The sequence below is a fragment of the Microtus pennsylvanicus genome, chromosome 9 (genome assembly GCF_037038515.1).
Source record: "Microtus pennsylvanicus isolate mMicPen1 chromosome 9, mMicPen1.hap1, whole genome shotgun sequence".
In the NCBI taxonomy this organism is placed as follows: domain Eukaryota; kingdom Metazoa; phylum Chordata; class Mammalia; order Rodentia; family Cricetidae; genus Microtus; species Microtus pennsylvanicus.
Window position 1 is genome coordinate 49,423,348 of NC_134587.1, and position 14,880 is coordinate 49,438,227.

General features: G+C 46.5%; 1 protein-coding gene across 1 annotated transcript; it reads left to right on the plus strand.

Moving 5' to 3' along the window:
• The first annotated feature begins 7,592 nt into the window (after positions 1-7,592).
• On the plus strand, positions 7,593-13,113 carry B3galt9 (beta-1,3-galactosyltransferase 9). Its single transcript, XM_075984615.1, is given in 10 exon segments — positions 7,593-7,598; positions 8,760-8,790; positions 8,793-9,014; positions 9,017-9,131; positions 9,133-9,250; positions 9,252-9,365; positions 9,367-9,395; positions 9,397-9,442; positions 11,933-12,017; positions 12,899-13,113. Coding segments are annotated over 10 exon segments (981 nt in total).
• Positions 13,114-14,880: the final 1,767 nt, after the last annotated feature.

Consider the following 14,880-nt stretch of genomic DNA (forward strand, 5'->3'; position numbering starts at 1 on the left):
GGGCTGAGATTAAAGGGGTGCTACTACTGCCTGGATTTTTTATGAAAGCTTTTGTTTCCCTTGCTGTTTATCAGCAGCAACCATGGCAACATGGAGACAGGAACAAGAGCAGGATGACCACGAGGAGGGGTGATCAACAATTTTTACACATGAAGGGCTCCAGTAGGCCTGGGCATGGCGAACATGACTCTGGCAGGCCCTGTCCTTCCCCTATTTCCTCTGCCTTGCTACACTGCTAGGTCATATTCCTAAAGCTAGCCACCAAGGTATTCCCTTATTTGTCCACTTTCTCCTCCCGAGGCTGACTACCAAGGTCTGGCTATCACAGTATTAAAGTCCAGTAATAAAAAGTCCTGTTTTGGCTACCATAATTAATATGCCCAATCGAAACAAATCAACTCCTCCTAACATGGGGTGTTCCTTTATAAACCACCATTTGCTTACGAGCCACTCCTGTCCCCTCTATCCAGAGGCAGGCCTTTTTGTTATTCTTTTTTTAAAAAATGCTGCAAGATCCCCGGTGGCAGTAGGCAACAGAAATGCTGTAGGTCCCAAATGGTGGCAGCGGGCCATGTGGTGGCAGGCAGCGGGCTCTGGGAGCAGCCAGTCCCAGGCAGAGACAGCTGCTGGTCCCAGAGCAGTGGTGGCGGGCCATGTGGCAGCAGGCAGTGGGCCCCAGGCAGAGTCAGCTGCTGGTCCCCGAGCAATGGCTGGTCCCAGGCAGGGAGGCGCATGGCAGGCGGGCAGAAGACAGAAACATGGATAGACGCGACATGCAGGGTGAGGTTGAATGTTTATTTAGGGGGTTATGGGAGAGGAAGGGTGAAGGGGGGACAGAGAGAGAGGGAGGGAGAGAGAGAGAGAGAGAGAGAGAGAGAGAGAAGAGGAGAAAGAGACAGAGAAGGGGGGAAGCAGAGAAGTGGGGAGAGAGGTAGAAGCGAAGCTGCCTCTTCGAGAGGAAGGTGGAAAAGAGAGGGAGCTCAGGCCTGAAGCTGAAAATCAGCCTGCCTCAGCGGATGGGGAGGGGAATGGGTGTGGCTTGTCTCTTAAAGGGACCAAAACCATAACATTCCCAGGTCTTCCTTATAATAAAAAGCACGCAAGTCAAGGAAGCAAAAAAGAAAGGGCCCAAGATGGCGGAGGGCAGGTCAGAGGTAATGGGAGTGGGTGTGGCTTGTCCCTTAAAGCGACAGGAAAGCACATCCCTTTTTCCCTCCAGGGCAAATATCCGCCACCCCCCTTCCCTTCCCCTTGTCCCTCATCCTCTATCTCCTGTCTTTGTTTCTTATCCCCTGCCCTTTGTCCCTCTGGAGCAAATAAATTTCCCTTATGCTGAGAATTTGATCTTGGGATACCTCATCCCAGACCTTCAAACACAGGCCTTGAATATCTGGACCTGTAACTCTTGTGTGGATCCAGGAAGTGGTAATTCCTTCCCCCTTAACACCTGACAGTGTTGTAGCTCTTTTGGCCCATGGTGCCTGAGAACCTTAGCTTTAAAGACTTGACAGCCAAGTTGGGGTAGTGGCCCATGTGCATAATCCCAGCACTTGAGAGTCAGGAGCAGGAGAATCAGGAGTTCCAAGTCTTCGTGGGGGCGGGGTGGAGATGGCAAACAGCAGCACCTGCAGTCCCTTCTTTCTCAGTTAATACAAACGTCTCTCCTTCCTCTCCGAAAGGACAAAGAGGGGAAGTGGGCACATTTTGGCAGGCCCTGCCAAGGTATGCCACTAAGCAAACACCAGGAGCCAGAGTTAGTGAGAGAGTTTATTGTGGGAGGGGGAGGGTGAAAGTCTGTATCCGAGTGGGGACACGAGAGAGGCAGACAGAGAGACTAGAGGAAGAGGCAGGACGGGAGCAAGAGGGGTAAAAGAGGAAAGAAGAGCAAAGAGGGGAGTAAGACAAGAGACAGAGGGCTGTGCTAGTGGCACATCAGAAGGGTGTGCATGCCAACGTACCTGGTCACAGACGATGAAGCAAGTGCTTTGGCAGCCGAGGCAGGTGGCTGCCCTGGCAGAAGCTAAAAAGTTCTCTGCCCTCTCTTGCCAACTGTTCCTTGTGTCCTTTCTCCTTTCCTGATCACTCTGAAATGCCTCTGCTGCTGCTCCTTCAGCTGTCAAGCAGCTTGCCGCTTTTTAGGTTTTAACACATGCTGATGGTGTTAAACCTGAAATTCACAAGAGAAAAACCAGTTTCTCAATTTTGAGTCATATTTGAAGCAAGCTTTAATACTGGCCAGAATGTTGGACTCTGGTCAGGTCCATTCGAAGGTTCCCATGGCCACGAGTCACTTTTTGCGAGTCTTAAAAAGGCAAAAAGCCCCACAAAGCCACCGTATTTCCCATTAGGTCCAATCAGGGGCAAGCATATATCCTACCATATTTTCTACCTACATACCTCCTGCCCACATCCACTGAAGCTCATCAGATGCAAACAGATGTGTTTAGGGGAGTGAAAACATGGCTCGTTAATTCCTGAGAACCACAATGCCCAGCATTCCAGGAAGCTACAAAGGCTTGGGCAAGTGGGATTTACAGGTTAACTTTGGCTTTTAAAACATCTAGACTCACCAGGTGGTGGTGGTGCATGCCTTTAACCCCAGCATTCGGGAGGCAGAGGCAGACGGATCTCAGTGAGTTTGAGGCCAGCCAGGATAGGCTCCAAAACTACACAGAAAAATCCTGTCTCAAAAATATGAAAGGAAAAAAAAACAACAACTCAAAAACAATAACAACAACAAAAACCAAACCAGTAGGCTCTTGCTACCATGGCTGGTTTTCCTGCCTCCATCATCGTCCCTTCTCTGCATCTCCCCTGTTTCCAGCTCAGCCCACACTACTGAAAGTTGGTGAGGTCACTGGTGAGAAGAGCCTTTTACTAGGCTTAATGTTGCAACATGAGGGTAGAGGGCACAGACTGTCTCCCGGATGAGAGAGAAAGAGAGAAAAATCTGTATCAGGCACAGTTATGGAAGTTTGTGTTTGGGCCAATTAGAGCCTTTAAGACCAGTCACTGCAGTTAGAGGAGCTTCTAGACCACCAGAAGTGTTCCTCACCCGGTGTAGGTAGAAATGGTTACAGGGTCAAAGTCCACGAATACTTGTGATAGCCAGAAGTCTGTGTTAAGTATTTTTCCTTGGCTGGGCGGTGGTGGCGCACGCCTTTAATCTCAGCACTTGGGAGGCAGAGGCAGGCAGATTTCTGTGAGTTCAAGACTAGCCTGGTCTACAAGAGCTAGTTCCAGCAGTCTCGAAAAACCAAAAAAAAAAAAAAATATTTTTCCATGGATGACAAACCTTTCTACCGACGCAATAATCCAAATCAAACCAGATCAGACCGAACTAGAAGAGAACCCAGATTTAATGGATGGCAGCACTCCTGGGTGTCCCACTCCCATCCAGGGAAAACACGGAGAGGGGAACAGATCATGGAAAACCAGGAGACCACATGTTCATTTTCTGGGGGGCAGTTTAGATAGTCTGTGGGAGTGATCTTGGCCCTCCTGGAGGAATGGTTACCTTTTGGCGGAGTTTGGACTGAGGTAACTCCCAGGGGAGGGAGCCTTGAAATGGAACTTTCCACCCAACATTTCAAGATGGATGCCAGGGGGCTGGGGTGAAGCCCCTAACTAAACAGTCTGGTACAAACTGCTTCATACTGTAATGGTAAAAGTAAAATGCTGTGGATTCCCAGCAGCTGTAGTGGCAAAAACACTGCAGGTCCAAGCAAACAGCAATCCCGAGAGCAGCCAGTCCTAGGCAGGGATGGTGCAGTTTCCTGAGTGGCTGCAGCCGGCCACAAGGAGAGACAAACAGATGGGCATGCCATGAGACCATGCCACAGCTGAAGGCAGCTGGTCCTGGGCAGGGAGCCACACAGCAGGCAAGAGACAGAGACATGGATAGGTACACTATGCAGAGTGAGATTGGATATTTATTTAGTGGGTTATGGAAGGGAAGGGGAGAGAAGGAGAAGAGAAGAGAAGAGAGAGAGAGAGAGAGAGAGAGAGAGAGAGAGAGAGAGAAATAAAAGGGGGGAAGGAGGCTGCCTCTTCAGGAGAGAGACTCTTGAAATCTTGGCAGATTCTCAAGACTGCTTCCTACTTATTTGTGGGCATCATCTTGGCGGTGGGGCAGGGAACCTGAGAAGTCTGGGTGCTGGTCACATCCTGGCAAAGCTGGTCTCTTTGTTTCTGTCTGGTGTTTGTGGTATGGAAATGTCTGGTGTCTCTTACACTTGTTTAAGGTGTTGGCAGAACAGAGGACAAAGTTAAAGGGAAAAAAAACCTTTTAGGATCTACCACTCAAATTTCTTTCACCTGTGTTGCCTAACCTCCTGTCTTTTTATTATAAAAAAGAGATGGGAATGTAATGATCTGTCCTGTCTCTTTAAGAGACAAGACCTGCCTATTCCCTCCCCTGTCCATTGAGGCAGGCAGATCTTCCTTCCTGCTTGCAGCCTGAGTTTCTTCCTTTTCCATCTCTCCCCGAAGAGGCAGCTTCTACCTCTCTTCATTCTTCCCATTTCTCCCCTTCACCCCTTCTCTTCCTATCTCTCTTTCCCCACTTCTCCTTCTCCCCCTTCCCTTCTATAACCCACTAAATAAATATCCAACCTCACTCTGCATGGTGTGCCTAGCCATGTCTCTGTCTCTTGCCTGCCGCATGGCTCCCTGCCCAGGAGCAGCCACCTTTGGAGACCTGCGGCGTGGTCTCGTGGAGTGCCCATCTGTCTGTCTCTCCTCCTGGTCTGCTGCAGCCACTCATGGAACTGTGCTGTTCCTGCCTGGGACTGGCTGCTCTGGGACTCGCCCCCCCCAAAACCTCCCCCCCCCCCGCTCAGGGACCTACAGCATGGTCTCATGTCCCCCTGCAGCCACTTGGGATCCACAGCATTTTACTTTCACCATTACGCATACAGCCCTGAATGGGGTTGTACCCTCAGGAGCTGGGGCAATCAGCTACAATTGTGCATTTTTCTAAAGACACTATATATGCTATTATTTAAATTCTTACAACTTTATAAGGTAGTTACCATTATTATCCCTATATTAGAGATGATTTGGTTATCCTGCCTACAGTTAGTCACTAACTGTCATAGGATTTAAGCACAAATTAACTTCAGAACACCAACTATGCCCCTGCGCCTGCCTGGGCTCCATAAGCTGCACTCATGGGCACTGCACTCGTGGGCACCACACTCGTGGGCACTGCTCTCTTGGGCACTGCACTCGTGGGCACACATACCCAAGAGCACCAATGAGACCCCAGCAATGACAAAGATGTCCTCTTGGTTCCCTTGAATAACATGGTCACTAGACTCTTGTTTTGGACACTTGAAATACACCTAGCATGTTTCAGTTAGTTTACATTTATGTAGCCACGTGTGGATGAAAACTGCTGTGTTGGACAGAACAATTCCCTACTGTACAGATGCAGCACACAGTCTGGACACAGAGTCACATATGCAGTTTGCAGTAGAGTACAGGAAGGTTCCACGTGCCTGGTGCTTCGGGAGCATGTCAAGTGTTGGAAATAATCCTTAGTGGTGGAAACCAAGTGTGTGGTCCTCAAAACCAGATCCCAAGAGAGCAACTTTGATCTGACAGGCACAGGAAGACACCGTCAACAGCTGCATCAGAGATTGATTGATGAGAGCGTTCTGTGAAATTGAGAAAGAGATGAACATACACATTTGATGACCTTTATGAAAGGGAAGGCTGGAAGGAAAGCCATGTACCAACATCTGTTTGCTGTACTGGTCTCAACCTCCACCGGGTAGATGTTTGATAAACCAAACTGTGAATTTCAAATGGAACTTATCCAGAGGTGATAATATTTGGCCTTCTCATAGAAAAAAAAAATCTTCACTCTAAATTTGAGGTCCAAAGAAGATCTGGGAACAAAATTTGTCACCAGAAAAAGAAAATTACAAAAACATAATTTTGCAAAAACATAATATAAGACACATTTAATTGTTAGATTCAGTACATGTTAAAACTCCTTTTAATTTGGATTTTCAAGTTAGATTTTCCCACTTGGTAAAAATGCCCAAGACCGGATGATAGTTGCTAAGAGAACACACACAACTTTAAGGGCCTGCTTGTGCATCTGTGTCTGTGTGTGTGTATGTCTATATGTGTGTGTATGTGCATGTGCCATAGTTCCTTTTCATTGTCCAGTGGTTTTCTTTTTTTTACTTATTTTTTGAATTACTACACAAAATACTGTTTCATTACCGAGTTCTCACACAAAATCTGTTTTCTTGACTGTTCTAGTTAACTTTATTTCCCTAAGGACTTACACTTTTGTTTGTTTGTGTTTGTTTTTGATACAGTGTTTCTCTGTATCCCTGACTGTCCTGGGGAACTAGTTCTGTAGACCAGTCTGGTCTCCATTTGAAAGATCCACCTGCCTCTGTCTCTCAAGTGCTGAGATTAAAGTCATGCACCACCACATCTGATTCTGATCTCTTCTTCTTCGTCGTCGTCATCGTCGTTCTCCTCCTCCTCCTCCTCCTCCTCCTCCTCCTCCTCCTCCTCCTCCTCCTCCTCCTCCTCCTCCTCCTCCTCCTCCTCCTGTTTTTCGAGACAGGGTTCCTCTGTCTATCCCTTGCTGTCCTGGAACTCACTCTATAGTCTAGGCTGGCCTCGAACTCAGAGATCCACTAGCCTCTGCCTCTCAAGTATTGGGATTAAGGGCATGAGCCACCATCACCCAGCAGGATTTCTTCCCTTAGCAGAAACCAGGACAAATCAGTGAGTCTGGTTTACAAGCATGCATTTTCTTTTTTCTTTTTTTAAATATTTATTTATTTATTTATTATGTATACAATATTCTGTCTGTGTGTATGCCTGAAGGCCAGAAAAGGGCACCAGACCACATTACAGATAGATGGTTGTGAGCCACCATGTGGTTGCTGGGAATCGAACTCAGGACCTTTGGAAGAGCAGCCAATGCTCTTAACCTCTGAGCCGTCTCTCCAGCCCCCCCCCCCCAAGTAGGATTTCTTATGATTTAGTAAATGTCGTACGTAACTTAAAGCAGGAATTCAGAATCTCTCTCAATGAGACACATTGAATATATAATGTTTCTTTGGGGAGAAAAAATGGGCATATATTTCTCAAAGTTTAGAGTGGTTTTATAATGTACTTGGGATTAGGCATTATTCTCAAGAGACACCCACACATTGTTTTTCTCTTTGGGAGGGGATGCTGTGCAATCATGGTGTGGGTGAAGGGTTCTTTGAACTTCCACACGTATTTTACCTGGAACTCAGCGTGACGATAAGGAGTCTGTTCCACACACACACACGCACAGGGTGAACACATCAGAAGGCTTGCTTTTCCTCTTTTGTTCTGGATTCTAACCAGTCATAACACGATAAGGACATATTAGCCTGTCCTAAGCAGGTGCCCGGTATTCTGGGACAGAAGCACAGGGTGATTGGGAAGAAGCCTTATCCTTAAAGTCTGAGGCTCAAGGTGTTTTACTACAATTGCCCCCAGGCTGTGCTTAGCCTGGCATTCTCTTGCAGAGAACTTGGCACGTGAACTTAATAATTTCCAAAGCCCTGAGATTGCTCGCAGACAACATGCAGGTAAGTTTTGGATCATCTCCGAAGCATTTGATAGCTGTTGGAATCTACCGTTCTCCATGTGAATTGTTAGCACTGAGAAAAATGGCAAGGAGTGCCGTTTGTCACTGCAGGTTCTGGGGTCAGAGGTCCTCAGTAGTCACAGTGAACTTTAGACACTGGCAGATCCAAGTTCAGAACCGGAGCCTCTCTCAATCCCTTACCCACAGTGCACTCTTAGGCAAATTATTAAACCTCTCAGGTGCTCATCTGGATTTGGAAGTTAATCTACCCAAAGGGGTGTCACTGTGGCTAAGTGCAGTAAGTATGAAGTGCCCAGCCCGGCGCTGGAACTCAGCAAAGGCCCACTGAGAGGTAGCTCACTTAAGCCTCTTCCTAAGAGCAGGCTCTGACACAGTTCTGAGTCCTTTAAAGGTCCCTGGTCTGTTACAGTTCCGCACACTCCCTTCTGGGTGGGCACTGTCCCTCTCTCTGAATGAGGTGGAATAAACTTGGCACAGGTCCACCTAGGTCTCTGAAGAGAATGCTCCCTGCAGATAGTAGGAATCTGCCCACATCCACAGACATGCCAGATGCGTAGGGAGAGTCAGTCAAAGCAGTCTGAGGAGTAGCAGAGTAAGTTGAAAGTTGTGCTAAAATATAAGTCTGATAAATAGCCAGGGTGTGGTGGACACCCAAGGCAACCACATCATGGAAAACAATCCTTGACCTTTGTAATCAGAGAGGAAACTGATCCAAGGGCTTCCATTCAAGGAAGAGTTGTATGTATGTCCCCTGTAGGTTTTAATCACAATGATTATGTCACTCGATATGTGGCATCAATATAGCTATGCCTGATCCGTCTTTGTATCTCCAGTGTATCATACAGTATCTAGTTTATAATTGTGTGTGTGTGTGTGTGTGTGCATGTGTGTGTATAAACTTCCACCCAAACAAGGAAGTAATCTGCTAACATTGTGCTCAGTGTCCATTTTCTGGCAAATGCTGGAGAAGAGAGACATATAACGCTTGTGACCTGGTGGACTGCAATCTAGTAGAAGAAGTAATAATAAACATTTAAACTAGAATGTACTGCTAAGTACTGTGAGAAGCCCCTTCAGTCTGGTGGGAGGAATAAACAGGGGCCGGAATGAAGCTTAAAGGCTCAACCGCCTTTCTTCTTAGGTGACGTTCTGCAGACTTGGGACTCACCAGTGGGTTTCATTCTGTTTAATGTCGTAGTATTTCACGCCTTGCTCTTTGGAGCTGACTTCGTGGAAGAATGCTTTTTACATTCTTCGCCTCGTGTCGATATGAAAATCCTTGAAATTAAGAACAAGGCAAGAAAACCCAACTTGGGATTCATAAGAGGTACTCCCTCCACGGACTATGTTTTGAGCCAGCTGGAGGCATGTAATGGGAAGCCCATCTTTCTGTTCACTCTATCTTCAGTAGCCCAGGGAGTGGAACAAAAAGGGAGTGCATCAGGAAAATGTGGGGTAGTGTGACCAGTGTCCAAGGCTACCCAGTCCTTACACTGTTTGCTCTGGTAACTACTGGAAGAGACAGACATCGAGTCTCAGGAGAATAACGACATAACTGAAGGGATCTTCTTGGACAGGTCTGAAAACCAGACCCTGAAGAGCATCTCAATGATGTAGTGGGCTGTGTCTTTCGTCCTAATGTCCTCATACTCAAGCTGATGAAAAGATGTTTATCAATCTACCAGGCTTGGTGGACTATCTACTCAGTCTAAAAGAACATCTAGAAGGTATCTATGTAGGAAGTGTTAACTCACCAGGATAATCCTAACAGAGACCCCCAGCCAAGAATTTGTCCCTCTTGGTGAGTACTGGGCTGCTGCAGTGGCGAGGCCTTTACAGTGCCCCAAGATGTGGCTCAGACATGCATGTGTTTGTTTGTTTGGTTTTGGTTTTTTGATTTTTTTTTTTTTTTTTGGTTTTTCGAGACAGGGTTTCTCTGTGGCTTTGGAGCCTGTTCTGGAACTAGCTCTGTAGACCAGGCTGGTCTCGAACTCACAGAGATCCACCTGACTCTGCCTCCCGAGTGCTGGGATTAAAGGCGTGAGCCACCACCGCCCGCCTATGTATGTGGTTTTGAATGAAGCACCTACAGTGGTATTGGCTGATGTATTTATAGGGATTTTTGGTAAGTTTGTTGGTCTTTTTTGTTTGTTTGTTTTTTGTTTTTTTAGAGACAGGGTTTCTCTGTAGCTTTGGAGAAGTCCATTGGTCTTATCCCATCCATAGCTCAAGAAGAGACACATTGTATAAAACAGATGTTGCTACAAGTTCATCTTTACATCCTCAGAAGCTACAGATGCTGAAACTTCTCTGGCATGCAGAAAAATGAATGATGGGAAAGCACGTTCACTGTTTGAGACTTACTATGGGCTCATTTCCTGCAAACTGCTGACACACCTCGACGGCTTTAGCCCTTTTCACGTGGGGACTGCACAAGGCCATGCTGTGCACTTTGGCAGGTAGAATGCACTTGTTTTAAAATTGCTGTACGTTGGCTCAGTGTAGGAAGCAGCTCTATGTCCCTATGTCGTGTAGCAGCTCCTGAATCTCTATTCATGCCTAGCAAAACCACAAAATGTTCTTAGTGCTCTGATGTACTCAATCTTGACGTCTTCTTTTTGTTGTTTTAAGACATTTAGATTAGTATGGTGTAGTTCTTTTCAAAATAAAATCTTTCAGAAAAGAGAGAACATTAAATTTCATTATAACATATTGTGGTGTGCAGTGATACATATTTTAAAAATTACATTTGTTTATTTTATTCATGTGTGTACATATGCATGTGTATGTATATGTGTCACAGGGAGTGTAAAGAGGTCACAGGACAAAGAACAAGAGGAGTCAGTTCTCTCCTTCCAACTTGTGTGTTCTAGGAATGGAACTCAAATCATTAGACTTGGCAGAAATCACCCATACTCACTGAGCCATCTCACTGGCCTAGATGAGTAAAAAATAGTATAGTACATTATGCAATGCCTAAATCCATTATTTAACATATGTTTCCTTATACACTTTTGTGGTAAAAACTCTTAAAATGTATGCTCCTAGCAGTTTTCATATGTGTGTATGTGTGTGTACCATATATGTGATCTACCTTCTGTCTGTCTATCTATCTATCTATCTATCTATCTATCTATCTATCTATCTATCTATCTATCTATCTTAACTATAATTATTGTGACATATAATAGATTTCCTGAACTTATTTCTTTTACTGTATGTACATTGGTATGAAGGTGTCAGATCCTCTGGAACTGGAGTCACAGACAATTGTGAGTAGCCATGTAGGTGTTGGGAATTGAACCCAGATCCTCTGGAAGTGCAGCCAGTGCTTTTAACCACTGAGACATCTCTCAGCCCCAATCCTGAACTTATTTCTATCAGACTGATATTGTTTAGTTCCTTGACTAAGAACCCTGTGAATCTAGAAATCATTATTCCCCTGAGTTTGGCATTTTTAACACTGCCTGTGTGAATGATAATGTGGCTCTTTGTCTTTTGAGCTTGGCTTATTTTGCTTGCCATGGTGTCCTCTCGTTCCTACATGTTGGTGCAAAGGATAGTTATTTTCTCTTTCCTCCTTCTTTCCTTTCTTTAAACATTTTTAATTTTTTATTTTATTTATTTTTTATTGATTCTTTGGGAATTTCACATCATGTACCCTAATTCCACTCACCTCCCAGCCCCTCCATATCCTCTCCTCACCCCTGATGCTTTCTCCCAAAAGAACCCCCCCAAAATCAATTAAAAAACAAAACAAAAAACACCTCACTTCTCTGTCTTTCCAACGCCTTCATCCATCCTAGTGGCTTTTGGTGGTGCTGTGTATCACACATGATATCCTTTCGTTCAATCAGCCCCACCCACAAAGTGCTCATTGCTATGAGCTATTGGTCCAGCTCAAGGATTGATGTGGGAGTGATTTCTTTCTAATCTGTTGCTTTCATTGGTTAAATAATAAAGAAACTGCCTAGGCCTATTTGATAGGCCAACCCTTAGGTGGGTGGAGTAAACAGAACAGAATGCTGGGAGAAAGAAGCTGAGTCAGGCAGTCGCCATGGTTCTCCCACTCCAGACAGACGCAGGTTAAGATCTTTCCTGGTAAGCCAGCTCATGGGGCTACACAGATTATTAGAAATGGGTTAAGACGCTAAAACTAATGGGCCAGGCAGTGTTTAAAAGAATACAGTTTCCGTGTAATTATTTCGGGTAAAGCTAGCCATACGGGCGGCCGGGTGCCGGGAAAGTAGCCCCGCTGCTCTTATTACAACAAAGGCTTATGCCATAGGGATCACCACTGGGCCCTCTCTGAAGCGCCTCTCCGCTATCCAGCTGTTGCCGAGTCATGGAGGTCCTGCGGTTATTCTTCCACAGGACCGGTCCCTTCACACTCCAGCAGGTCAGAGATGGGGTAGATGTTAGGGTGGGCCAACCCAAGGCCCAAGATGTAGGGCGGGGCTAGGTGGTATTGGCCCCTCAGGTGAGGGGCAGAGTCAGCTCTCCGAGGCCCATGCCATTGGGGCCAGCTTTCCCATCTGGCTGGTCTTGAATTCCTGGGTTAACCACCTCCATCTCTGAGTAGCTGCAACTACCAGATGACATCACTGTGCCCAACTCTATTGGCCATTTACATATCTTCCTTGAGAAATGTCAATTGATTTTTTTTTTTTGCTTCGTTTTGAATTGTTTCTTGCTGGGTAGGTGGTGGTGGCACACGCCTTTAATCCCAGCATTCAGGAGGCAGAGGCAGACAGACCTGAGTTTGAAGCTAGCCTGATCTACAGAGTGAGTTCCAGGACAGCCAGGACTACATGGAGAAACCCTGTATTGAAAAACAAAACAAAACAAATCAGTTTCTCAGATTCTTGCTTTTGTAGTTCACATGTTTTTTCCATTCTTTTTGGAGATAGATTCTCTGTGTAATTTTGGAGCCTGTCTTGGAACTTGCTATGTAGACCAGGCTAGCCTCGAACTCACAGAGATCCATCTGTCTCTGCCTCCCGAGTGCTGGGATTGAAGGTGTGCGCCATCACCACCCACCCTATTTTCCCCACTTTTAATTAAATTTTTTTCTCATATATTTTGATCATTAATCTCTTACTAGATGATGGGGTGTTTTCTCCCAATTCTACAATAATTCTAACACAGCTTCTTTGGCTGTAGTCAATGTCATCAATGACTATGGATGCTTTAGTGGCCTGGGGTCCATGTTTCTGTGGCAAGACAGACTTACCTGAGAGGCCCCCTGACAGTGCTGAGTCTGATTTCACTGTGTTCCAGGGCTCAGTGTCCCACTGAACAGCTGCGGCTCCTGTGACATGCAAACAGGTTCACTCTTAGGCATGGGTGGATACACGCTTTCCCATTACACCAAGGGCTGTAATTCTAGGGAATTCCACAGCAACTCAGACCCAAGGGACAAAGATACCACTGTGAATCTGGTGCTGAGCATCATGGCCCAGGGAGGAATGTGTTCCAGAGACGCTGTTGTGTGACAAAACTTTTTCTGGGGAGACACTACACACACCTCTACTTACCCAAGATAGGGAGCGCACAACGGACCAAAGTATAGACACCACTAAAGTGCAGCTTGGTGAACTGATGAGTTTTACTTGAGTTACTTATAGGAATATGGGCAAGGGGTTACATACAAGAGCAGGAATGACTCAGACAGCTGCAACATCAAATCCCACCTCAGCCTGCAGGCAGCTCAACAGGTAGGACAGTGTCCTTTTCTAGTGATTTTGTTGGGCTAAATCTCTTCCTGGTTGTCCTGAGGAGGACTCTTACTCTGGTGGGGGGGGGAGGGTTAGTGAATCTGCTCAGTTTCAGGGATTTCCTGAGACTGTTTGTTTTACTTCCCTGCTTAAGAGAGCTTCCCTGTAGGATGGACAATGCCAACCTCATCGAAACTGCTATACAACAGCTGCAGATGCTAGGTAGTGGAACACAGTTGCAGTTTGGGTTCTGAAGTCAACAAGGACAGTGGCAGCTTGAGCATGGCATGCAGTGAGCTGCTTAGTGGAGATGCACATCTTGGAGTGTCAGGACACAGCAGTGGTGCAGGCCTGTGACTTGAACTGCCATGGCAGCCATGTCCTGGGTACGGTGGGGCACAGTTGTGGCATGGCTTCTGGTGGGTGGGAGGCAGTGCAGCACTGACTTCATCCCCCATCTAGAGGGAAACGTGAGCACCTCAGACTGTAAGGCAAGTTCAGATGCAGGAAGGTGAGATGCAGTGGTTATTCCTCCCGGACGGTGGGGTGATACAGACAAGCCAAGGATGTTTCCGTGGAAGGAGTATCATGAAGTTCAATCACTAAGGTTGCTCCTTAAAGCTCTCATACCCTGCAGTCAGGGTGACATATTCGTGTAGGCCTTGAAGGGAAATAGCTTCTTCATTAGATATGTCTCTTTCTTGAGGGGCAAGGCTCTATGCAGCTCAAAAACACATCATTCACACTGTTTGGCTGGGCCTGGGTTCCAAACGGCCAAGTGTATAAGCTGCAGCAGCAAGGGGACAGATGGAGTGCTTCCTAGACAGCTTATCATGATGGAAAGGAGACAGGTGACAGTGTGCCTGGGAAATGGCAGGTCACCCTGCGCGAGCACGGATCAGTGCAGAAAGGTCTCAGAACAGAGCTGCTGCTCACCCACCATGGGATGCACTCCAGCTTGTTACCTAAACTCAGGGCTATGGAACCATGGGATTAGGATCAGGAATGGGGCATACACAGCGTTTCTCGGCAATGTGGAGTACGGGGCTGCTCACTGGTGGTGGCCATGGGAGTATGGAGAACTCCAAGAGGGTCTGTGGACCAGTCGTAGAGGTTTGAGAGACGTGCCAACTTTCCCCGTCTTTGGGGTTCACTGGCAGATACGGCTGTTGATCACCCCAGAGGCAAGGCAAAGCTGCCTTTACACCTGGCCATTTTGTTGGTGTTTGTTGGGTCCTCGAGCCTTCTCCGGGCTGTTTTAGTTTGTGAAAGTCACACTCTCTCACACACACACTTGCTTATTAAATGCAAAATAGTAACTTACCGCTCTTACTAACATCTGAAAAGACAGCACAGAAGCAGACTGAGAACCAGGTGGTGGCGCATGCCTTTAAACCCAGTGCTCAGGAGGCAGAGGCAGGTGGCTAATTTCTAGGCCAGCCTGGTCTACAGAGTGAGATTCAGGATAGCCAGGGCTATTCAGAGAAACCTTGTTTTAAAAAAGGAAAAGAAAAAAGAAAAGCCAGAATGAGAATAGGGCCGTAT